We start from the raw sequence: 27,311 nt of genomic DNA, 5'->3' as shown, positions 1-27,311 counted from the left end.
TCTCAACTTCGAGCATTTTTTTAATTATATACAGGGTGTGTTGTTTTTAGACAAAAATTCTATAAAATCCATAAAATTTCCGTTTTTGTATGTAAATTACAGGCCGTAAATGCAAAAAATGGCAAGAGAGGGGATAATTTGGTTTAAACTATGTCATAACTGTGTCGAGAGCTACAATTTTCTATCTACAGTTGTTCATCATACAGGGTAAGCGAGATATTTGAAAAAATATCAATGAATTACTGTTATTTACCATTACTATTACTCGTACAAATTTTTATATTTACCAAATTTTTTTAAGACACTTTATACAGGGTACGTGCACAATTAAATTACATCGATCTTGGCAAAGTTCCATAGTGATCCGCAGGAGCACAATAATAAAAGTCCAAAATCTATAAAACAAAAACTTTTATTTTCAAATCACATTTTCTTTTATGAACAACTTTAAATAAGAATAATTTACAGTGATCTAAAATCGAGCATCCAAACTACCACTCAACTTATGACACAGAAAGAACCAAGTTGGTAACTTAACATTCAAACCTCCTTCGGGCCGATACGCGTTTTCTTTTGAAATTGAAAAACGGCCGTATTACTTTTTGCCCGTCTCAAAAACGAAACCTGTTTAAATAAATGCAAAATTAAAAATCGATTTACTGTACAGTTTTATCACTTGAACATGTCGTTAACCATTTTCATAACCATATCTTTATCGGTCTCAATGTCTTTGTTGTGATCTTGATCTGCTGCCACATCCATACTGTTCGTGGGGGTCGTAGGTGATTCCTCATCTTCTTCTTCATCATCGTCGCGTATATCCAAGCCAGGTGGTTTTAGTTTCGCAAGTTGCTCTTGCAGTTGCTTAAACACCTATTTAAAAAAATATTTATCTCAAAACTCCATCTGCTAAGTAATGAGAAATTTCAAAGTTTCTTTAACATTCTGTTTAAGCTTAATGTAAGTTTTTTTCCCATGATACAACAAACAAAGATATGACTTTGCCTATATGGGCGGAGCCAACGGGTCACATCACTGACGTCACGCGGGGCTTGATTTTGCGGAATTCCTAACCAAATCTAATTGTTTGTGATGTGTTTTTTCGGTATTTGTAAAATTTCAGTGTTTTTTTGTGTGGTTTCGTTGGCTGGTTGCAATACAGATAACCGACTAAAACATTTTTCGAGTCATTTGATGCTGTTTCTGTTCCCTAATGACGAAAATATTGAAAACAGTTGGATGCAAACGGGCAGACTGGAATTAAAATTTTTAGATGATTAGCTATTCTTTATGGAACTAAATTAAACTTTGAACCAACTACACTTTGATCACTAGGTTTTATTTTCTTATTCACTATTGGATGATTAACTGGAGTAATTCTAGCTAATTCATCCATTCATATTATTCTTCATGATACATATTATGTTGTAGCTCATTTTCACTATCAATAGGAGCTGATATCCATTTTTTACAGGATTAACCCTTAATAATAATCTTTTAAAAAGACATTTTATTATAACATTTATTGGAGTTAATTTAACTTTTTTCCTCAACACTTTTAAAGATTAAGTGGAATACCACGACGTCACTCTAATTATCCAGATTCTTTCATTAAATGAAATATTATTTCCTCTATTGGTAGATTAATTTCTACACTAAGATTAATATTTTTTATTTATATCATCTGAGAAAGCTTAATTCTTAATGCACAAAGATTAACTCCATTAAACCCTTCCTCTTTAATCGAATGATTAAGATCTCTTCCTCCAGCTGAGCATAGCTTTAATGAAATCCTTTTAATTACTAAATTCTAAAATGGCAGAATAGTGCATAAAATTTAAGCTCTTAATATCGAGTTCATCTTTTTTTAGAATTAACTACTTGAAAAACATTAACTTTACAAGACAGACAATTAATTTTTTTTTCATGATCATAGATTAATAATTTCAATTATCATTACAATTTTAATTAGTCAAATTATATTTTCCTCTCTATTAAATAGATTTAATTATCGACTTTTCCTCCAAAACCAAACCAGAGAATTAATAATTAATAATAATAATAATAAGAAGAATTAATAAGAACATATGAATATTCTGATTTACAAAATATTAATTATAATTCATATATAATTTCACAAAATAACTTTAACTTTCGATTATTAGATGTCGATAATCGTATAGTAATTCCTTTTAATACTTATACGCGCCTATTAATTACTTCAGTCTCTCCTAAACATTTCGATGAATCTTCTTACGAAAGTAATCCGCGTTTAGAACCTTTGAGCTATATCGCCCAAAATCGGCGAATTCTTAAACGGGATATCGAAGGGAAGGGGAAACAATCGAACTGATAGGAGAAATAGAACAAAATTAGTTGAAGCAAGTAAGTTTCTTTTTTTTGAACCATGTCGCATCAGGGTTTTGTTCAGTGGTCTGTGGTGGTCCTACTATGGTCTTGACAGATTAAAATGTCGGAATCTCAGTCTTATAACTCGCGCGCTTATATCTCAACCTCGTAACGCTGTTTAAATAAAGGCCCTGCAGTAGCCTTTGATTAGAAAATGCCTGCAATACGAAATGGTGACAGCGGTGGGATTGCTGAAGAGGTGCGAAGTGACAATGGTCCTCAATTTTTGGAGGAATTTAAAGAATTTGCTAATAAATATAATTTTGCTTTGCTTTCATACAGATGTTTTAGCGGCGATCTGTTATATCTTTGTTCGTTGTATCGCGGGGGACCAATTATAAATGTTACCCCCCTCTTAACTTTTTTATTTGTCATTCTAGAACGAATGTCATTGTATTTTTATTTTTTTTTTATACAACAATATTTCCATTTTTTTGGGAAGTAAAAATATTATTCTGTCATCTAATTTCGAACAAAAATACCATTAAAGATATGCCACAATTATATAGCTATAAGATAATATATGGCAGGCGGCTTTCATATTTTCGTAGAGAAGGTAATGATTTTCCCAGCCACTTAACTCGTTTTCCTAGAACATTTAAAGGGATCTAGGCATATTTTGAGAAAATACAGCCGTAAAAATGTCGAATCCAAACTTATTGCCGATCTGTCAGCGGCCATGTTGGTTAATCAATTCAGCGACGTCATTGCTTAAAAACGAAATTTTAAATCATGCGCATGTTGAATGAACTTTGTCAATTCTTTTTTAACAGTTGCTTCATAAGCTGCAGTATTTAATCACAACATATATTGTTATATGTTTCTATGTAAATCATCGCAACAGGACATTTTTAATAATATACAAGGCTTCCAATTTTTTAAAAATATGACTTTGACATACTATATTTTTTTGGTACACTCTGTATTTAAATAAATATTTAATATTAAATCTACAAACCAAACCTTACAACTGTTGCTGGCCCGTATTCCCACTTGCTTTTCCGTCACAGAAATGCATATCGCGGTATCCAGTATCACCTTTTTGTACATTAGAAGTGCCGAGTATTCGGGCCGAGAATAAAAAATCGATTTGTGGCTAAAGGATAACATTTATCGACGTAAAACAGGAGTAACAATTTTTGAGGATTTGTGATTCTGCTTAAGGCAACCTGTTCTATTTTGCAATATCAGTCTAAACAAATAAAATACAGGGAAAATAAAAAAAAATGTTTTAGATAAAGTGACCTCTAGTGACAGATTTGTGAAACACTACACGAGTGTTTAATAAATGAGTGACTTGAAAAGTTTTTCTACTCCCGTCTGTAAAATACCTAATTACACACCGATCTAGCGTGCGGGAAGCGTCATTTTACCACGTCAGTTTCATTTCCCACGCATCCGAGTCACTTCGGACATTTTTGCGAGTTTACCGCACCGAGATGGTAGGTATCAAATGAACGAATGTTGAAATGAATGAAAATCCCGAACGGCGTTCGGGTTCGGGCGTGGGGTGGTTTGTAACAGCTGAGTCGTGTCATATACGTGATCGAGTGACGGAATGTTTAGTTTGGAACCAGCGATTTTTATAGGGATATCAAGTTTGAAACTTATTTAAAATGATTTACTAAGTTAACATTTTATTACTTTTCTTAAAGAGGAATTCAGTTAATTGTGGATAGTAAGTTGGTAATGCAGAACAGGAACATAACGCCTTAACAAATAGAATAGAAGGTGTAACGGAACGAGGTAAAATTGATTTAATATTTTATAGTAGCTCACAAAAAAAAGTATTTTGCATGTTTAGTGCAAAAAAGTCGTATTTTATAACATTATTCAAGTTATTCGATTTACAGGATTAAAGGTTAATAAATACATGTACATTCGAGTTATTGCAAAAAGATATCTCAGAAGCACAGAAACAAAATATCAAGCATCAGGACAGTTGAAGAGAATGGTGTGCTCGTCTTAAGGAAGGGCCAACATAACCATGAACACTTGAAGGCCCAAATACAACACAGCAGTTGCAAGCATGTGTAAGAAAGGAGACTGAAAGAATATATGCAATAGACTTGCGACAAGGTAAAGAAGTTATTGGTAATAAAAATATTTGCAAAAATGTCTAGTACATTACACTGTACGACTGAAATTATTAAATATTAATAAATTTCAATTACATTAACGTAATTTTAACTGAAAGACTTGACTAGAGTTCTGGGAGCAAGCGAGTGACCTAGATATTAGTTTGGTTATACAGTTTGGCACAAAAGCTTGTCATGCGCCATTTTTCTCGCAAGCCGCTGTATGAATGGATATTAGTTAATTTGTGGAACCTACCCTTCATCAAATATGGGCATAAATTGATTTTTTTCTGGGATTAGCATATATTTTATATTTTTTCGATGGGTAACCTCTGCCTTTGTATAGGTTAATAGGAACCACCAATAAATAAGGTGTATAAAGGTTACCTTTGTAATAAAAATCAAAAATGTTATTATTATAGGCTTTTTCATGGACAAGGCACTGTGGATTTTACGTCAAATACAACGAAATGCGGATGGAAAAAAATTATAGCGGAAATACTACTTTTTGGGAATAATTATTAAAATGCTTGTGCTTAAAATTTTTGTTTCATTTCAATCATTCGAACAGTTTTACATCATAAAAGAAAACAATCAGTACAAATATTTTCTGCTACACCACCGCAACAACAAAAGATATGGTGGGGCCATTAGGGACATTTCTGGGCGGCTCTAGGGCCGTGAGTCCAGAAACCAGGTCCAAGATGCTGTAAGTATTTTTGCGTAATTAGGTATTTTACAGACGGGAGTAGTGGAATATTTGTTACACGGCCTACTACCACTATTTTACCCGTATAAGTTGTTCAAAAAAATGTGCAATTTATCAGCAAGCGTCATTGAATAACCATTGCACTAACTCTCTCGCGTTACGCAAAAGCTCACCTTTTTGAAGCTCTCCAAATTGGTGGTCCGATTCTTCTTGGCGCCACGCGTGTTCTTCTTCTCCTTCTTGGTCTCCGACTCGAGGTCCTGGATCCACTTGTCCGTCTGCGCGATGATCTCGTCGCGTTTCATGTAAAAGTGCGCGTGTATGACGTCCTTGAAGCACGGACACGGGTTCAGTATTTGGTCGAGCATCGCCCACCTCACCGTCGCCTGGCATATGTTCAAATTGTAGTCCTTCGAGTTGGCGGTACCCGCGGGTGTGCCGCGGGTCCTCTCGTATCCCGGTTCGTTGAAGTACGGTTCCGGTACCAATATCAGACTCTGGATCGACACCAGCACCTGCAGGAAACTCGACGTTTGCGCGTTCCATTTCTCTTCGGGTCGTCCGTGCCACGTGTTCAACACCTAAACGGTCAAAACTCGTTTTCCCCGCGTTTTTTCCTACCTATTCTAACTGTACCGATAAACACACTTTGCCGTCGTTGTACAGGTTAGGGTTGAACCGGACGGTACGGTGACCGGTCGTTTCCAAGTTGATCAGCATGGGAGACATCGGATAGTCGGGCGGAAAGAAGACGTCCAATTCGAAGCAGCCGTTCGCGTAGGGCGTGTCCGCCGGCCCGGTGATCAACACTTTCATGACGTCGAGACGCGAAGTGTCGTAACGGACGAACACGGAACTGCTGTAGCTGAGAGGGAGGCTGGTCGAGAGAGTGACCGCCTCTTGGGCGATGCGTTTCACCCGGGCCGGGTGCGACTGTTCGGTGGTCGCCTTCGCGTTCGACTCGAAATGGTGCGACACGGCGAACTTGAGACCGCCGTCCGGCAACTCCTCGATCATCTCGAACGACGCTAGAAAGTGTTTGGGGAAACAAACGTTCGGTTAATTTATTTGGTCAGTTGGTAATAGTATACGTTATGTATTCATTTAACTTGAAATGAAACTCGACCACGACAATGCAACCGTTTACTCACCACTCCGTACAATACGCGGCCCGGCAAGTAACTGCCGTGGATAGCCCTAGGAAAACGTACCGCATCACGGTTTACAAAAAAAAACCTAAACTAAACTGCGATATAAAAAACTCGCATATAAAACAGTATATTATGCAACAAATGCGGTAAACGGCATTTGATTCACGAGTTTATTTGACAGTGTTTAATAAACGAGTTAGTTAAAAAGTTTTCCTACTCCCGCCTGTAAAGTAGCTAATTACCCACCAATCTAGCATGTGGGAAGCGTTACTTTACCACGTCAGTTTCGTTTCCCACGAATCCGAGCCATTTCGGACATTTCCGGTACATTCACTGACATGACTGTCAGAATTGACAAACGTCAAAATTCAAAGCGCGGGAAATATCTCCGAAAACATCCGATCGCTCCCAAATCCGTGCGGTAAAATCCCGGGAATGTCCGAAGTGGCTCGAACGAAACTGACGTGATAAAGTGACGTTCCCCGCACGCTAGATCGGTGCGTAATTGAGTATTTTATAGACGAGAGTAGAAAAAATAGATTTTTGATTATAAGTGGTGTTTTCTAATTTAATGTCGAAAATCAAGCGAGTCCCTTCTGGGTCCATTTTAAAAAGAAAACTTCAAATGAACTTATACTTTAAACGTCTTAATTTTTCAGATACAGGGTGATAAAGTTTTCAAAAATATATTTTTTTATTATTTGTACCGTGCGTTAAATCTTGGAAACATTTCAACTGGCTGTTAACTTTTTTGTCTTTAGAGATATCCAGGTAAGCAATAGAACAAAATGTATAGTTAGTGACGTATAAAACAAAACACTATCAATTTTCTGACATATTTTTTAAAATGGAACACCCTGTATATTAGATATGTCTTTAATAGAATATCTTATTCCGATTACAAGGATGTAACACACTTAGTTTAGTCCACTCCTTTTTAACAAATCGGCAAAAATAGGAACTTTTTGTATAATTTCAAAGAATGCCACTAAAAATGACAAGACACGCTAAAGTAAAAACCGTTTTTCTTCCATTTCCATTTTTTCAAAAATCAAATATCCTCAACTAATATTTTTTTGGAAACGCCACCAGTGTAGTTACTATTTTAAATTTAAAACAAAGAATAATGGATAAGTGGCTAAAAATCGGCAAAGTCTATTCATAGATATAAGAAAGTGACTAACTGATACGAATTAAGGAAAGACCCGGGAAAGCTGTAAAAATGAAATATCGTCGAACAGGTCCGTACTTTGATTAGAATTTTATTATTTGGGGTTTTGTAAGGAAAGATACTAAACAATATTTATTTATTTATTTATTTATCACCTGTTCTAAGTATTATTTGTTGTATATTATTTGCAATATGGATGGATTGTTCTGCTTTTTCTATATGTTTAACAGAATTTGCCCAACCTTGTGGAGGGATATTAAAAACTTCGGCTTATATAAGTTTGAGGACATTGGAGATAACACGGGGAAAACATTGTTACGACGAATGGCAGATTTCAGTTGGTGTCAAACATGTTCAATGGGATTAAATATACAGTGGTAAGGTGGAAGCCTTAAAACTGTATGCCCTAGATTTTCTGCATAATTATCACAGACGTATTTCTTTTCTAGGTTCAAGCTTTGTAGAACCTCAATAACATAAATAAATGTCGAAAATAAATGTCATTATATATACCAACTTTCAAATAAATCAGCGGTTTTGTCTTCATGGTAATCCAGAGAAGAATCTTTAATATTTTTCGCAGACAGAGAAAGTCCATTTGGAATTCAACCATCTTTAGAGCCAGCATGCAAGATAGTTATTTTTTTATCTCTTTTTGATGGCGCGTTTGTTTTACACTTATCACACTTATCGGTTGAGTCAACCCAACCCTTTTCCGGGGTATCATAAGTGTTGAACCAGGTTTTATCCAAGTAAATAATTGGGTTTTGTTGTTCTCTGCAAATCCTAATTTTTTCTAGATATTCCAGTCGCCATTTCCGAATTCTAAAAGATTCCATTAAAACTTGCCTTTTGTCAATTTTTTTAAATCTAAAACCCATGTGTTGAATACACTTCCATAAGGTAGTTCTGCCACATTTAACATCGGTTTCATCTTTTTCAAGCCTCCTAATTAAGATATCTAATGTAGGCACGTTTCGTTCCTCGTATAACTGGTAAATTTAACGCCGTATTACATCTTGATCACTTTCATCTACACTCGAGAAAATGTCAGCATCGCTTCTTTTTTTTTCCTCGCTGAAATGGGATTATTCACAATTTTCCATATAGTTCATGTTGGAATTTTTGTCAATGGGGCCGTTTCTTCTAAAGATACTGAGATACACTAGACTCGCACATATTTTGCATAATTCGCACACGATTCAACACACGCTGTATTACACACGAAATAAGAATGATTACTAATAAACTTACCCAAAGAATATTAAACGCAGGTAGGTATAAAGTTATTTTCTATTACGGATCACAATTTTACCTGAATTTAAATTCCGAAACTTTAGGCAATAATCTTGTTGCATTGTATGTTAATGACCACCCTTGCATTCAAAAGCAATTGGTCACTTTCTTATATCTATGAACAGACCATACCCAACGCCCAGAAAATGACAAGAATGACAATGATAATGATGGACCAACACCTACTAAGCTTAGAAAGAGTGTGAATGAAAACCCACATAAAAATGAATCCAGTGGCACTGTTGCTACTTCAAAAAATATTGGACAAACTATGTTATCTAATAAAAAATTGAGAAAATATCAAGAAGAGTTTATTAAATACGGATTTGCATTTTGCTTTGTTAATGGGGATGAACGTCCGTTGTGTGTTAACTGCTCGGATAAATTAGCAAACGAACATTTGAAACCTGCTAAATTCAAAAAAAAATTTGGAAACAAAACATAAAAAATTTGCAAATAAATCTGATTTTTTTTTTAAAGGCGAGCTGAAAGTATGAAAAATCAAACTGTATTTTGAAAACATATACAACAATTTCTGAAAAGACTCTACGGGCATCCTTAGAAGTTTCATATTTAATAGCAAAAAAATTAAATCCCTCATTCTTCCTTCAGCAATTAAAGTGACATCAATTATGCATGGTGAAAAATATGGTAACGATTTAAAAACAATATCAATATCAAGAGATACCATTTCTCAGTTCTGCTAAATCGAATACAAAACTCCTGTGCTTGCTCTACAACTTGACGAAACTACAGACATTACTAAAATGTCTCAATTAATTCTTTATGTGAGATACGTTTTTGAAGAAGACATATCAGAAGATTTTTTATGTTGTAAAAGGTTAGAAGGAATAACAAGTGGAGAGAAAATATTTGAAGTTATTAACAGATATTTTGAGGAACATGATCTTGCAGATGGTGCTGCAGCATTTACATGTAGAAAGAAAGGACTTAAAGGGTTAATAATAAAAATTGCTCTAGGTGCAAAAGACATCGATGAAGAATTGTACAAAGTATTACAGGATGTTGTTATTGTAATTAATTACATTAAAGGCAACAGCCTAAACAGTCGTCTCTATTCAATACTCTGTAACCCATCTCGTTCTGAGTATGAGACGTTATTACTACATCCTGAAGTCACATGACTATCTCGCGGCAAAATATTGCGACGTATTTTTGATTTGAGAAACGAAGTTTTACAATGTTTTGGTAGAAAAGAAACATATATTGGCACATCCATTCATTAATGAAGATTGATTGGGAAAACGGGTGGCACCAAAATCTCTCCAATTTTGCTTATGTTTTATCCAGGCCGAAAGTCGGACCTACCACTCAATTTTAAACAACTTTCGAGTAGTCAATCATATAGTCTGATCATCCTTATTTTAACGCTTCAATAAGAGTCTACCTCCCCCATTAACTTTTAGCTTTTTTTTAAGTTTGTTTTTTGTTAGCCCTTACCAAATTGCAGATTCCTCATGACACGCAAATACTGTTCCTCGGGCGAAACGAGCATCCGTTCCAGCGAGCCGTCCTTTTCGCCCTCCTTATCGTCGACAATATTATTAGTGACCTTCGCGACCAAATTGGCGGTACTCTGGATATCCGGCATCAGCGTCGCCAACCCCTCTCCCTGTTCCAGCTCGTCCATCAGGTCCACCAGTTTCGATTTGGGCGATTTCGCGCCCTGCGTCTTGGGATTTTGCACTCTGAAAACGTTACGAGAATTTTAATGAAAACCGAACTGACGTTTTGCGCTTTCGGTGTAACTACTTCAATTTACTGGCATACGTGTCCACGCAAGTCTTCATATTCTTCAGCAGGCTGCTGACGGATGGCTCGCCCGACCTGTTCTTTTGGGGCAGCAGCAAGTTGACCAGCTGACTGCTGACCGCCAACGCCCTAAGTATTTTCAAAACCGCCTTGTACAACGGTATGTGCCTGGCCATATCCAATACCGAATCGTTTCTCAGATACGAACTAACCGCCGGCAACAACGAACTGAAATAAATAACCTCGCCTAATAGTAGAAAAGAAAAACGGGACCCGTTTGTCTGGTTACCTATTGGAGAGAAATTCGGAAAATTGGGAGGGCAATACGTTCCCGTTCAACTCTTCGCTCGCCTCGTCGTTCGGGTTAATAAAACTGGCCAGCACTTGAAGCAAAACGGTCACGTGCTCCTCTTCGTTGCGTTGCTTCAGGAGCGCCTGTTCTACGTTCCAGCTTTGCTGCGTTGAACCGGTACCAAAACCGGTGCCTGAGCAAATACACAGTTTTAATGCAAACTATATAGTTATTCTTTCTTTATCCTTTTAAATACACTTCAATATCCTGGCGGTTTCTACGAATCTTAACGGAATCTGACTAGCCTTCTTCTACTCTGTACCTGCTTATATATCGTTTGAAGGGGGCGGAGCTAAAGGATGCCTGCCATATTTTCTATAGATTCTGGGATTTCTTCGTTGGAAGAATTGATAACATGCAAGAATTTTAGTTTTATCGTATAAAATTTTCAGTCGATTTGTAATGTATTCTTTGCAGCATACACATGCAATGCTGTAGCCTCCTGGTTTCTCAAAAGGAATTTTGTGTTTAACGAGTCAAAGATGTTGAGAGATTTTTGGACAAGTCAATGATATTTGGAATGTAAGGAAAGACACTAGTGGCAAGTGTGGGGCTGGTTGCTTTCGGACTCATTGTCCTCGGAAGGTTGTTTTGAATTGTATTTTGTAACGGAACACTTAATATTTTCAATGTGAAAATTATTATAGAGAAGACCAGTTGTAAGGTGTAATAATTCTGAGATCAGTGACTCGAATTGAGATGATTTTAGGCCACTATAAACAAGATAGTTGATAACTGACGATTTTTGGGCCGGAAATGACGCAAAGTTAAGTCTAATTTTCTATTGATGAGAATATCTAAGAATAGGAGATTATTAGTAGATTCTAATTGAATCGTAAAACGTATGTTAGGGAGTGTAGAGTTTAAATGGCTAAGAAAATCTAGGAAGGATTCTGACCAAGAAGCCAAATAGTAAAAGTAACATCCACGTAGTGTTTGCATTATTTTAGTTTTAGATGGAACATGTCGAGGGCTTTCGCCTCAAAGACTTCGCGATGATTGGTGATAATAGCTGTTCCTGACGTGTGCTGATAAATTTTTCAATTAAGATGAGAAGGTTTGGTACCAGATTCTCGAATTTTAATATATCTGAAATAATGTTGAGAATTTCAGGAATAGAGACCTTGGTAAAGACGGATTCTACGTCGAGACTAACCAGAATATCCTGTAACGGGTTTAAATATAAAAGCAAGAGAGTATGTTGGAGAACCAATGGTGCTGACAATAGGTCGAAGGGTTAATCCTGGTTTGTGAATCTTGGCAAGTCCACAGAGACGAGGAATTTTAGAGTCATGAAGGGCGACAGACTTTTTCACGGATTCTGATAGAGAAGACTCTTTAATAAGAGATTTAAGTTTGCGCTGCGTAGATGGCTTAGGATATTTTTTAAGTTTCCAGATATTCATTTGTGTTAATGACCACAGCAGCATTTCATTTTTACAATTACGATGTCCGCATTAGATTCGCGTTCAGCCCGTGGAATATTAGATTTGGGAGGATTTGATTTTTTAATATTAACATCCCAGGGACAATCATTCGAAGATCATTTTTGAGATAATCTTAAAATCAAAGTGTAAAATAACTTCAGTAATCACGTGATCTCGTTTAAACAATTATCACTTACAGTGAATAAAGAAAAAACCGTTTTTATGCCATTTTCGTCCAATAAACGGGGTTTCCCAAATTTTTAACACTTTAAATATATAAACAATAAGTAATGAACATCATTCAATCAAGTCAACGGAAAAAATAAAATACTCAGCAACAGTGGATACACAATTAAAATGGAATGAACATTTACAAACAGTAGCAAACGACCTAAGAGCACTGTTTTACAAAATCAAATATTTTAGAAATATTTTAAACACCAAATATTTGGCAAAAAACTAGAAATTACTGTTCTGTACAACTGTTTAGGGTGTAGAAATCTTTTACGGTAAGGCAATTATTTTTTGAAACCACGGTTTTAAATATTTTCAAAAACAAAATATTACTCATTCTTACAATACAAGAAATAGAGAAAAGGGAAATGTGATAACAAATAAGTGTAAAAAACAAATGGGTCAAAGATCTCATACATTTTTGCGGTCCCATGAGGATTTAAGGCAGAGATTCATAATTTTAATATCATTTCTCAAAAAATGTATTCTATCTGTAAGCCTCGAAGCAATAAACAACATAATAAATATGAATGTATAAAGAACAAAAAGTTAACAAATTATGAGAAAAAAATATATACAAGAACAAATAAAAAAAAAAATTAAGAAAGTCGAAAATAAAAAGACTGACATGGAAGATTTGCTTGTTTTCAATATCAAATTTAAATTCATTGTTTGGGTTTCAACATCCGGGTTATTAAAAAGCCAAAAGATTTCGCAAGCACTTGAAGTGACCTAATTATCACCAACAACAAATAATTGCCGGTAGGGCTCATAACCTCATTCCCCCGTGTATCACGGGTAGCCAGCGCGCCTGGTGTCTGGCGTATTTTGAATTTATTTTACTTGTTCGGTCTTCCCGAACAGTAATATTTGGGTTTAAAATTTTTATATTATGTAGGTTGAACTTTGTATTTTATATAAATTATGTAGCCATTCATTTAAATATTGTTCGAAAAATGGAAGAAAACGGCCAAAAAAAGATGGTCGCCGATGACCAGTCACGCCCAATTTCTACTGACTTACGTATCTCCCGGGCTCTTCAAAAGATGTCAAATTTCAGCACCCTAGCTCAAACCGTTCGGAAGTTATTAGCGTTTTTTTGAAGCGTACACAAAGAACGGAGAACAGACAAAAAACGTTTTTTTTCGTTACCGAGATATGAGTTTCGCCACCAACCGCGTAAGTGTCTGAAACGGCGTCAAAAACTTACCCTTAGCCCAGTACAGTTGCCTGTCCTCTTTATTTTTGGAAGACTTGGAAGCGTCCTTGTCGCTGCCGCCGTTCGAATGATGCGTCAAAATACCGAGACAAGCCAAAAGAAGCTGCACCACGCCTGTCGTTACGCTTATGCCCCTTAGGAGTCGGCCGTCGTCAGAGCACAGGGGAGTACTGTCGTACAATTTCTGCAGAATTTCGAACGGCAAAGTTGGAAGCGACGTGGCTACGGCCGATTGGAATATGTCACCACCTGGTACATGAAACTCGATATAGCGTCCAAGAATACAAAATTTATAGAATATATACCGGGACAATCATATACAAACTCTATGTACAGGGCATACCATTTTGGACACTTTTACGGGATATCTCAGTTATTTTTAGATAGAGAGTGGTGGTTTACGCGACACTGTGCTACTTTTTGTGAAATTAAAGATGAAGTCACCAAAATTATCATGGTCCACTTGGTATCTCCGTTGTCTTATGAGTTATTGAAGAGTTTAAAAAAACGTTCACATAGGATTATTTTCGCAAAATCCTGTGGCGTAGTTCGGTCTTTACTTGCTCTAACCGTTTTTTAGTTATGAAGCATTTTTTAATTGAACACCCAGTATATAATTTTTTTACATTAATTGGAAATCGTTAAATTTGAGCTCAAAAGTTATTGTTTTTGTTCATTTTTTACTTTATTTGTAGCAGTAGGCGATAGTAAATTAACTAACTAAAGTAAAAATAACATACACCTAAACAGGAAAAAAATATATTTTTAAAAAACAATGTCGTATTAATATGATAAACTTTATGTTATTATAATGTTAAGTAGGCTATGACTCATCTATTAAACAACAAAAAAGCAAATTGTCAAAAACTTACGAGACTGTCAGTTTTTAATCATATTTTTATTACCTATACATATGTTATTTCTGTATTTATTTCATTTTGATTTTCTATAATAATGGCAGTGCACGAAAATTCTAAAAAATATGATATTTTGATACATTTTATACATGAATGGAATGAAAATGCGCAAGAAGCTTACGAATTATATAGAGTACAATTTTTATATTATACAAATCTGTCTTGTTTATATTATATATCCAGAGAGACGACAACCGTTTCCAGATAAATTTGCTGGTCTGATAATAAATCCTTTATTCAACCACGCCCCAAAAATTATTTGAAGGAAAATAGAAAGCGAAGAGAAACAAATGTTAATACCATGCACACATACAAGTTTAAAAGCGTTCTTTTGTAATATGTTACTTTTCAAATTCGGGAATTTTTAATCGCCATAACACGAGGAACTGGTAGATAGAAAACCACCATTTATTTTTTGAAAGGACCCGGCAAGGGCGCTTTGGTGTTGGGGTACCGAATTTATGAAGAAGGTCTTACAGTACATAGACTTTCTTGAGGAAGACATTCCAGATTACTTGAAGCAGCAGATGGTGCCCCAAGTAAAAACTGGGAATTTTTAAGACCCTTTTTAGACGACAACTTCCGTCAAAAATAGACGGGCTTGTAAAATGACCTCTATGATCTCCGGATATTTCAGTTTTAGATTTCCTTTTATGGGGATATATGCAAAATAAAGTATATAAAACAGCATACGAATCTTTAGCAGATCTTCCAGAGGCAATTGATTTAACTTTAACAACTTTCCAAAGGAGAGCAATAATTATTTTAAATGCTACTAAAAAAAAAGAAAAATGTGCGAGTTTTGAATTTGAACCAGTTATAGGTATATTAGTATATAATGGTATTTCGTATTAATTAATGTAATAATGGACTGTAATAAGTTGATAATTATTACAAATAGTAGTTATTTTAAATAATTTTATTTTAAAATATTGGCAAACAGGTAGGAGGATATATAAGCTTTGGTGTTCCTATGGTATGGCGAGCGCCTAGGAATTACAGTGATGTTTGCTATTTTTGTTCGTGTAATGTTTAAGGGTTCAACAGAAAAAATAAGAAATTAATTGGGTATCCCGATCTTGACTCTGCTATTCGACCAGTTCCTCATGGACCAGATGTACCGATACCTACTGCCCCAAAAAAAGCAGAAAACGTCATATCATCAAAATCAAAGGAATCTAATTCCGAGCCAGATAACTCAGATTTCACACCAGATTCCAGAGAGATAAAAGAATGTATTTTTGTTGGGCCGCAGATAACATTATATAAAGACAAGGATTTTCAAAACGCAATGATCAATGACGTAGTATTTAATACGTTTCTTGAGAACTCTAAGGGCAAAAACTACGAAAGTATTGTTCAAAATATGTTACACTTTCATCGTCTAGGTTGTAATATGAGTTTGAAGGTGCATTTTCCTTTTTAATACTTGGAGTAGTTAGCCAAGAACAGGAAGAGAGGACATTAACGAAATGGAACGGAAATACCAAGGCAGATGGAGCATAACGATGATGGCGGACTACTGCTGGATGTTAAAACGACATATGCCCTTAACAACGCACATCCGAATGTCCGGACAACGCAGCTTTCTGGTAAATAGACGAAGATTTCACTCAAAAAAGTCTGAGTAAAGCCTTTTTTTATTGTTTTTAACTAGGATTCCACTTTTTTACTAATTGAAATAATAAATTATTTTCAAAAGATCGTTTTTTTTCCCTTTAATATTTGTAAAAAAAAACCCACGTGATACAATTAATAAAACAAAAGTTGCACAATTATAAAAGGAATTAAAAAAAAAAGTGTTTTTCGTCACGCTTTTTTGAGCCCCCCCCCCCCCCCCCGTATACGTTAAAATAATTTTAAATTGTGCAATCTAACAATCGTAACAACTTCTGTATTTCCCATTTTCCAATCTCTACGGCGAACAGTATCCGAGATACAGGACTTTGCATTCTTATCCGACCACCCGGTACAAAATTAACCAGGGTAAATTATTCCGTGTGATCAATAAGTATATAAGAACAGAAGCCTTAAGGATTTTCCGTTGTTCTAATTTTGAACTTATTGTACGATATGGCGTAATGTTCTGGGATTGTGCTTCTGATATAAAGAGTTTTAATCGAACCAATGAAAAAAATGCATTATAATAACCCTCACAGAGAAAACTTTAAGCAATTACATGGGACGGTTGAATCAGCAATCCCAAAACTAATTAATCTAAATTAATTTAGAACATTTTTACCAGATAATAATAAAAATTGGCAGCTTCCTTTTTTTTTATATGGCATGACTTATTTGGACGTTAGATAAAAAGTTGAAGGTATTTTTGTTTTTTTTTGTATAAATACTTAAATAATGAAAAGGAACAAGGTGCGATAAAAAAACAACTTTAACAATTAACAACTACAAATTTGGTGACAGTAATACAAAAAACTCAAATTAAATCATGGAATCGTCCACCGTCTACCAAATTTTCTTAGTAAGATTCTTGTCACCAATGACGTCACAATATAAGCATGCCTTCCATTAAATAAAATATTGTTATTATCTTATTGAATAAATGTTTTAGGTTATTCCGATTTACCACTGACACCGTTCGATTTCCTTAATCTTGCGAACAACAACAACAAGAAAAATAATCATCAAGAATCAACATGCTATAAAAGCTAGACATGTTCGGGATGAGTTTGGTGTGGTGTAATTTTTGGTTTTTCATTCGTCTTTTCTCTAAATTTCCTGTAAGAGAAAATACGTAGTTTAAACATGATGGGAAACCACCACATTTTGTTTTGCCATCGGTGGTTTGGACCCAAAAGGACTTGGCATTTTTGCAGTGGTGGCGAATAATCTTAGAAATAATACAGTTTTTGTTTAACATTGAAATACACTTAAGAAAGTGTATTGTAAAATTTATTTGAAGTGCTTTTCTGCATTTTAAAAAATAGGAAAGTATACCTTAAACTTTTTAAATGCAAATAAGTCAAAAGCTCAAAGAGAAAAATTGAACTGAGGTGGCTTTTACATGATGAAAATCCATTTATCAAAATAAATATGAACTAAAAGTTTAGATTTTCACGAAATTATATATTTTTCATTCATTTTACATTCGATAAAGAGACGGTGTTGTCGAAACAATTGTCATGTCAAAATATATAATTTCGTGAAAATCTGAACTTTTAGTTCTTATTTATTTTGATAAACAAGAAAAATTGAACATTCTTTCATATTTTCATCGTGTTTCAACCATAAATCAACAGATAAAAAAATGGTTCGGTTTATCTAAATAATAAGGTGAAACTAACGTTCTCGACGAGGCTCTAGGAGCAATGCAAAGTTAAAACTGTCTTTTTTTATTATATTATACAAAGTTGCTTAATAAATGAGAAAATTTATCTATCTTTATCCTCGTGTACATTTATGCATAATGAATGATTAACATTTAATATTAGAAATGAGTTCAAGGTAAATGTAATACACAGTTATAATAATAATCCCAGATAGACGACGTATGAGAAAGTGCCAGTGTATTAATTTAAATTTAAAAATTAATTTTACCTAGTCAGCTAGCTTGTAGAATATTGTACTGTATATTGTGCATCATTTATCTTACTTCTCAATAAAGCCTACTATTATTATTATAGTAATAATGATAGTCATGTTAAAAAAATATTAGCCGCCATTTGAAAATGAATTAATCGAATGTGCAGAAAAGCAGAAAAGATCTTCAAAATAAAGTGCCACTAATACATTAAAAAATAAATAAACACCGAAACTTTGTCAAACCGTCATTTTGACTTATGACAATGAGAGGCGACGGATCTGGATAACCATCTACCAAATTCTGTGAAATATATCAACACCATCAGAAATTAAAAAAAAATATAAAGGAAATGTTAAGACTATTACTACGACTTGACGAATGCTCTGGTTAACCATATTGTTTAATCTTGATTGTTTGACGTTATTTCATTTATACAGGGTGTGCCCACGATAGAGTGAAGTTCGTGGTTTCAAACAATATAAGAAAATGGTAAATTCAAAAGTTGTAAAGATAGAAGATGAAATGTTTTATTATTATTATTATTATTATTATTATTATTATCATACCTTCGCCGTCGTCGGTCACGCCCAGCATCAGTCTGAGCAGGCAAAGGGCCTTCTTGGAATCTTTGAGGAGCACCTCCGCGTAACCGGGCAACCTCAAAAATAAACTAAACGCGGTCAAGGAGTGGGGAGGAATGTGTGAGATCCCGCCGGACGATTTGCTGGGAGAACTGGCGCCACCGATGGTTTCCTCTATATCCTCGTAGATGTCGTCGCACTCTTAAAACGAAATGAACGCTACGTGGTGTGGACACGTCCACTTTGTCTATCGGTTTACCTTCAACTTTGATCCAGTCCGAGTCGGATTGTTCCGAATTGTTCTTCTCGACGGTCGGCATGCGTATCGCTTCGGGGTAGAGGGAGGGAAGATGCTCGGCTAACAGAGCTAGGCCGCCCATTGAACTGAACACTTGTAAGGCACTGCAGACCGGCAGCTGTTCATTGGTCATCTCCAACGCTTCTTGGTTGTAATTTTTGTCGTCGTTACCTAAACGCAAAGTTGCCGTTTTAAACTTGTAAACCCTTTTACATCAATCGCGTTGTATGTTGAAACCGCTACCGGATTTTTTCAAGCAACAAGAAGCCGTACATCTGACAAGAATAACGCAAGGGGTGCGGTTTATGCAAAAATGCCTAGACGCTTAGTACATTCCACAATATCAGAAGTCTTTTTTTTTTAAATCAAAATAAACGAGAGCTAAAAGTTTAGATTTTCACGAAATTATATATTTTGACATGACAATTATTTCGACAACAACGAGATTGAACAGGATAACTATATTAATTTTTTAGACTTAACTATTACGCAAACGCAAAACGCATCCTTATGCACACAAAATGGCTGCATTTCACTTTTTTATATAAACTTAATATAACTTAATATCACTATCGAGATTGAACAGGATAACTCCATTAATTTTTTAGACTTAACTATTACGAAAACGCAAACAAATTAGAAATCTTCACACACGGACACAGTCATACATAACAGCTCAAACCACCCTTATGTACACAAATTTCTGCATTTAACTCTTTTATACACAAACTTCTTAATACGCCACTCTCAACAGAAAATTACAACAAATAACTTAATATCATTAAACAAATAGCACTGAACAACGGCTACAATCCGTCCATTATAGATAAAATTATAAATAAAAAACAAATACAGACAACAGTAAACCCTATTTATCCGAAACCTAATACAGAATACGAATTATTGAAAACAATTACATACATAGGAGAACCTAATGAAAAAGTTTCAAAACATTTGTCACAATGTGGTTTAAAAATCGCTTTCAGAACTAACAGTACAATAGGAAATTTTTTAAAAAACAATAAAGCGAAATGTCCAAAATGTCAAAAATCAAGTGTCTACAGGTTGAAATACGGATCTTGTCCTAAAATTTATATTGGACAAACACGTAGATCCTTTAAGAAACGCATTAACGAACATAAAAGAGCGTTTGAAAAGTAGAAAATTAAATTTATTGGAAGTCATGGAGACTAACAAAATGAGACATTCAAATGTATTGCTTAACGATTTAAATACCTCTCCTTTATTGAACTTAAATTCTCACAGGAACAATAATAAGGTTTTATGGTCAGTTTTCGGTTTATATAGTATCAGGTAGTTTGTAAATATTACATTTGATAAAGACAGGGTGTTGTCGAAACAATTGTCATGTAAAAATATATAATTTCGTGAAAATCTGAACTTTTAGTTCTTATTTATTTTGATTTTGATCAAGTAAAAGCCACCTCAATTCAAGTATTTTTTTTAGATAATGCAGTGAACTCTCCATATATATGTCCCAACAACTTTTGAGATAGAGTGATAAAGTTTTCAAAAATAAAACATATTTTTTGTAATACCGAACCAAAAGATTTAGGTTCGGTATCAGGTCGTTATTAAAATAAAGTAATTCCATCCTTATGTTTAGATCACACTTTTTTTAGGTTTTAAGTTCGACCTCTATAAAATAATATATAGCAACTATTTGAAAAGTATTAGTTCGCATGAGATAACTATAGCAAAAAAAGGAAATGTGTACGTGTATATAAAAATTAAAAATTGGATAGTAAATTTTAGGACTGAACTTACTCGAAAATCACTTGCAATTTGCTTTTAAGGCTTTTAAAGAGAGAGGAACGGTATTGTAAAGTTTGTAAACGTTATAGGAGAGGCTTCTTTGTTCTTCTGTCCGATATGTTATTTTATTTGTCAAGTAAGGAGGACTGTTATTCAAAATAATGTTGTGAAAAAATACCAAGGAGTGTAGTCTATGCCTATTCCGCATATTCAACCACTTACAAACAGTTTTTTTGTGCACTGTCCATTCTATATGTGTCAGTTTTATCTAGGCATGGGTCATATAAAATGTCACTATAGTTAAAGTAACTTAACACTAGAGAATCCGTTAATTTAATCTTTTGAGCCTCAGACAATAAATGACTATGGGGATAAAGCAACTTTAAGGAGACGTATCCCTTTTGTAAATAAAACGAAAATCAATGTTAAATCTTAGGCCAAGATATTTTGCACAATGTGTACACTCCAAAACTCCACCACTCACTTTTAAGTTAAGTTCAGACACCAAACGATCCCTATTCTTTAAAAAGAGCATAACACATGATTACTTGGATTAATTATCAATCCGCGACGTGCTGAAAAATCTGTTAGTTCTTTTAAATCTACATTGATCAATTTTTGAGTCGTATACCGCGTACTGTGGTCAAATGAATATAATACCTGGGTGTCAACTGCATAAAAACATGTTTCATACACGATACAAAATTGCTGGTGTAAATTGTAAATAAAACTTCAAAATTCTAACAAACATTTCAGAAGTTTTTATAAGCAATTTCACTAATTTGTAAACAGAAGTGGATTTGTATAAATTAGAAACTCCCTGAATCCCAAAACTAAAATACTGTCTGATAACATTTAGTTTTCAATTGTTTTTAAAACTGGAATGAATAGATTGTAAAATTTACGAATTCTATGTTGGGCAAGTTGATATTATCTGAACGTATTGATGGTATTGTTGAATCATTAATTTTTTTTAAATATCGCAAATACTATTTTGTCACTGTAAGATTTTTATCAATTTGCTATGTAATCTACGAATAAAAAAATTTTATAACCAATTTTTTTTGTTTCATTCCAAATTTCAAATAGGTTTGTAGTGTAGCTAAAAATATAGGCTTTCTGAACAACGGGTTTAATTATAAAGAAATAGTTCTGGCTTTATTTAAAATAACATTAAAATTCACAGTTTTCCATGTAATAAAAATACATAGGTGCATTTTTTGTTCATTTTATGCATTTATGCATATATTGCATGTTTTGCTCTGCTTAGTTACGACAATTACCAGGACCTATCTCCAAAAAAAATTACTAATGCTAATTAGTAATACGCTTTTCCAACTAGCCGAAAACTGATCACGATCACGATTCGACCGTGGTGATTAAAATTCCAGCCAACCAAGCTTGGTATTAACTGGTTAAAGTTTCCGAATGCAAAATCATAGGTACATAGTCAAAACGCCTTGGCACTAGATTATTTTTAACAGCTGTTTCATCATTTTGCTTGTGATTTGGCCCAAACGCCTAAGCCTAATTATTATGCGTTTTCCATACTTGTTACTCTTATCACACCATCTTTTTTTTTACTGTGTGGTGTGTGTCGAACCACGTTTCCTCTATTTTTCTCTCGAAAATTTTCAATTGCATTTAAATAATCCACCCTACGTTGAGATTCCATTAGCACTTGGCTGGAAGGATCACAGTCAAATACCTCCGTAATATATACGAACATATTGCAATTTAGATTAAACTCTTAAATATTTCATAGATATAAGAAAGTGACCAATTGCTTTTGAATGGGATTATCGAAGGGTGGTCATTAATATACAATGCAACAAGATTATTACATAAAGTTAAGTAAAATTGTGGTCCGTAATAGAAAATAATTTTATAAAGTCTGTTCATAGGTATAAGAAAGCGACTAACTGATACGAATTAAGGAAAGGCCCGGGCAAGCTGTAAGAATGAAATATGGCCGAACAGGTCCGTACTTTGCTTAGAATTTAATTATTTGGGGTTATTCACAATTTTTCATACAGTTGATGTTGGAATTTTCGTCAATGTGGCCGTTTCTTCTAAAGATGCTTGCTTGTTGACACCAAGTTCAATGAGAGTCAAATAAACTTCCTTAGTCTCAATAGAATAGTGTTTTCTACACACTGTATTACACACGAAATAAGAATGATTAATAATAAACTTAAACTAAGTAGTATACTAAACCAAAGAATATTAAACACAGGTAGGTATCAAATTATTTTCTATTGCGGACCACAATTTTACCCGAATTTAAATTCCGAAACTTTAGGTAATAATCTTGTTGCATTGGTCACTTTCTTATATCTATGAACAGATCATACCTATCTGGGTTTAATATTCTTAAGTTTGGTATACTACTTAGTTTAAGTTTATTAGTAATTATTCTTATTTCGTGTGTAATACAGCGTGTGCTGAATCGTGTGCGAATTATGCAAAATATGTGCGAGTCTAGTGTATCCCAGGAGATGCTCCCGTCCAAATGTAGAAAACACTATTCTATTGAGACTAATGAAGTTATAAACAATGTTTATTTGACTCTCATTGAACGTGGTGTCAGCAAGCAAGCGTCTTTAGAAGAAACAGTGACATTGACGAAAATTCCAACATCAACTATATGGATGCTGACAATTTCTCGAGTGTAGATGAAAGTGATCAAGATATAATACGGCGAAAAATTTACCAGTTATACGAGGAACAAAGCGTGCCTACATTAGATTTCTTAATTAGGAGACTTCTTCGAAAAATATTACAGATTCTTCGCTGGAATGCCATTTATGCCGATTTATTTATTTGAAAGTTGGTTTAAAAACAAACTAGTTCCAAACATTCCTCCTAATAGCGTCATTGTAATGGACAATGCAAGTTATCACAGTAGGCAGTTGACTAAAATCCCTTCCTCGTGTGACTACATGTATAATAACGACAATTATTTTCACGAAGCAATTAATTGAGGTTCAACAAAGGTTGAACTTACAAAAGGAATACGTCTGTGATAACTATGCAAAAAATCTAGGGCATACAATTTTAAGGCTTCCACCTTACCACTGTATATTTAATCCCATTGAACATGTTTGGTACCAACTGAAATCTGCCATTCGTCGTTTCCCCGTGTTAACTCAAATGTCCTCTAACTTAGAGAAACAGAAGTATTTAACATCCCTCCACAAAGTTGGGCAAATTCTGTTAAACATATAGAAAAAGCAGAACAATTGTATATCCATATTGCAAAGATTATAGAATTTTATTTTAGATTTAAACATAAATACATACATAAATAAATAAATATTGTTTAGTATCTTTCCTAACAAAACCCCAAAAAAATAAATTCTAAGCAAACTACGGACCTGTTCGTCCATATTTCATTCTTACGGCTTGCCCGGGTCTTTCCTTAATTCGTATCAGTTAGTCACTTCCTTATATCTATGAACAGATTTTACCTGATGTTAAAATAAACGCTTCTATTTTTTCGAAAACACCCCGCAACATCAATGCTTAATAACAAATTTCAAGTTTCCGCAAATATTCGTTAGGGTCCATCTCAGGCAAGATCTACTTAACGCAGAATGAACGTCTGTTGGGATGGGTTTTACCACGGTCCTGCGTTTAAGGTACCGTAAAATACTTAAAACGTCAAAGCAATGAATGCACTATATTTTTGGTCGTACTACATATGCGCATATAGAGTATAACGTGACCCAGTTCGAGTTGAGCGCTCAAGATCATAATCGGCGGAACGTCGGCAAGTTTATTTCATAAACAACCGACCCAGGAATGTGGAACTCTCATTGAAAACTGGGGCTGACATGGCGGCCCCAGCCAAAATTTCTAACCGTTTCCCTCGGAACCAAAAAAAAAAAAAAAATCCCGCGCAACGTCTAACCACTTGCCTTTGCTTTGACATATCGTCAGATGGATGTACGGCCAATCGTTGGCGGCACCCTTGGTCTCGATCATCCGCAGCAACTGGCCCAAGTTCAGTGTGAGGGGCAACGGTTGTTCGGAAAACGCCAACGCTTTCACCAACCTGCCTTCGAGAGCTTCCGAAGCGTCGTTCAGGTCGGCCGCGTAACGTTTCTTCTTCGTCTGCGGCGTAGCGGTGGCCTGGTTCTTCATGTCTTTCGCGCGCTTATCCTTGGCGGTTACGCCCGCCGCGACGCTCAAGTCTGAGAAATCCGACACGAAGCTGTTGTTCAGGTACTTCTTCACCGCCGTCGACACCTTCTTATACGGCTCCGCCTCCGACTTGTACGCGCTGTTGAAGAACAAATGCTGCTCGAGTATGTCCGCCAGAGTCGTGTTCGTGCTCAAGTAGAGCATGGTCCGATTGTAGGCTTGTTTGAAAGCGGGATGGGACGGCGTGAACATCGTCGCGGACATTTTGAAATTCTTGTACAGCGTTTCGTCCGCCTCGACGCTCACCGGCACTTTCTCGTTTTCGAGCAGCAGCTGCAAAACGAGCCGCCTCAGGAAGCCGGTGATGCCGTGCGGCTGCAGCGAGATCACCTCGCACAGCACCTTGGCCAGTCGGGCTTGGTTGGTGGTGTGGCACAGGCAACACTTGGCCAAAAATTTCACGCAGATCTCCTCGAGATTGACGTGCGCCTCCGAGTGGATGTTCGCGCTGTTGAACGGCTTCTGGCAGAGCCAGTGCAGCAAGTGGGGCCAGAAAGACGAGCCGTCCGGCGAGCCGAGCCAATCTCTGAGCACTTTTTCGTCGCAAACGTCGGTAAAGAACTGCAGTATCGCGGTGACGTTTTCCAGTTTGGCCATCGGCACGACATTGTTGAGGTCGTTCGGGTGGCAAAATTCCAATATCGCGCTGTTGAGGAGTTTCGGCAGTCCCGAATCCAACAGTTGTTGGATAGCGTTAGGGGAACGGCTCGCGAGCGCCACAGTCTCCAACTCGTCCTTGGTCAAAGTCAATTCCGACAGTTCGCCGATGACCAAATGCCCGTACCACTCGGAGTTCACGTGGCACTGCTTGTGATCGTCCGTCATCCCGTTTACGTCTTTCCTGTCGTCGCTTATGGACGCTCCGGGGTCGGTAGACAAGTTGGGCACCAGAACGCCGATCTTTTGCAGCAAAAGGGGGAAGAACTCGGACTGGATGTAACAAAACGAGCAGAGGAGCGAGTCCAGCGCGTACTTCAGACTGTTGTTGCTCGCTCGCATTTTCAGATTGTATATCGCGTCGAAGAAATCGGTAGTGATGAGCGACCTCAGGTCGTACGGGACCCGGGATTGGTGACTCGACCACAAAATCGACGCTATGCAAGAAAGGTAAGCGGCGTTGCATTTGCCAGTGTTGCCGGACGTCAGGCACTCGTTTACCGTTGCCCTGAGCCAATCCAGGATCATTTGGACTCTGCTTCTCGTGTTGGCATCCTAGGAATCGAATATATGGTGACAAAATAATAGAGAATATAATATATGGTAAAAGCAAACTAATGAAATAACATTGCAAACATAGTCTGATAGTTTAAAGGGTTGTAAAGTCAATTATGTCTGTGTCTATCTGTGCAGTGTTTGTTAAAATTCCGAAAACTAATTTAAAACTAAAATTGTAAGTATAAACCATATTTTCAATTTTTTTTGCAGTATATAATAAAAAAAGGTGATATATGTTTTTTGGTATAATAGAAAATTTTGCCTTTCAAGCACGTATTGATAGTAACAATTTTAATAATGTATTTACAAAAATTTTAAGATCACTTTTGACAAAATATTATAAATGTAACATATCGGGCGAATGAACTGTGAAAGTAGTGTCGATATCATTTACCAGCAAAGTGTAAATCACATTAAACAAAAAAGTGGGTGTAAAGTATTTTTATCTTATGGTTGATAAAACAACCCACTCATATGGGAACTATATTGCACACGCATTGATTGGAGTCTTAGGGGAACCCGATTAATCCAATAATTATGTTGCATTCAAACAATTAAAACAAAAACGAGTGTAACCAAATTTGTTCAAGAGATATTAACTAACTTGATTTTGCCCAAAAGTCTTCCGACAAAAAAATTCATTAAGCCAACACAAAATTTGAAGATGTTTTATTCTAACCTATTTCACATTACTTGATTGGCTTATGGTGTCAATAGCGCGGGTGACAAAATGTATAAGATTCCAGTTTCCATTGTAAATGATTTAATTAATCAAGTAAAAAAATTAAGCACTTTAAAATGTTCAATATATGAGCCGTTCATTTTGAAAGAGACTTAAGACCAATTAACTTTAATTTGGGGATTTAATTTTATACATCCTATTAAAAAGTAGCTATTATTATTATTATAAAGTGTATACCTTGTTTACCTTAAAACGACTTAAGTCACTTTCAAAATA

The 27,311-nt window shown here is 35.4% G+C and overlaps 1 protein-coding gene across 1 annotated transcript in view; it reads right to left on the bottom strand.

The window, feature by feature from the left end:
* Positions 1 to 394: 394 nt before the first annotated feature.
* LOC132708349 (baculoviral IAP repeat-containing protein 6) overlaps positions 395 to 27,311 on the bottom strand; it is an 87,946-nt gene continuing 61,029 nt past the window's right edge. Inside the window, exons 26-35 of the mRNA XM_060680636.1 lie at positions 24,853 to 26,350; positions 19,118 to 19,327; positions 18,844 to 19,059; positions 13,811 to 14,068; positions 10,877 to 11,072; positions 10,588 to 10,815; positions 10,276 to 10,523; positions 5,833 to 6,224; positions 5,370 to 5,777; positions 395 to 873 (exon numbers count right to left, since the gene is read on the bottom strand). Coding sequence (XP_060536619.1) covers positions 673 to 873; positions 5,370 to 5,777; positions 5,833 to 6,224; positions 10,276 to 10,523; positions 10,588 to 10,815; positions 10,877 to 11,072; positions 13,811 to 14,068; positions 18,844 to 19,059; positions 19,118 to 19,327; positions 24,853 to 26,350 — 3,855 coding nt within the window. The 3' untranslated portion in view covers positions 395 to 672. The remainder of the gene's footprint in view (positions 874 to 5,369; positions 5,778 to 5,832; positions 6,225 to 10,275; positions 10,524 to 10,587; positions 10,816 to 10,876; positions 11,073 to 13,810; positions 14,069 to 18,843; positions 19,060 to 19,117; positions 19,328 to 24,852; positions 26,351 to 27,311) is intronic.

The sequence above is a fragment of the Cylas formicarius genome, unplaced genomic scaffold (genome assembly GCF_029955315.1).
Source record: "Cylas formicarius isolate icCylForm1 unplaced genomic scaffold, icCylForm1.1 PGA_scaffold_10__41_contigs__length_53128322, whole genome shotgun sequence".
Lineage (NCBI taxonomy): Eukaryota > Metazoa > Arthropoda > Insecta > Coleoptera > Brentidae > Cylas > Cylas formicarius.
The sequence above is the reverse complement of the archived record's forward strand: the minus strand, read 5'-3'. Positions and strand labels throughout refer to the sequence as shown.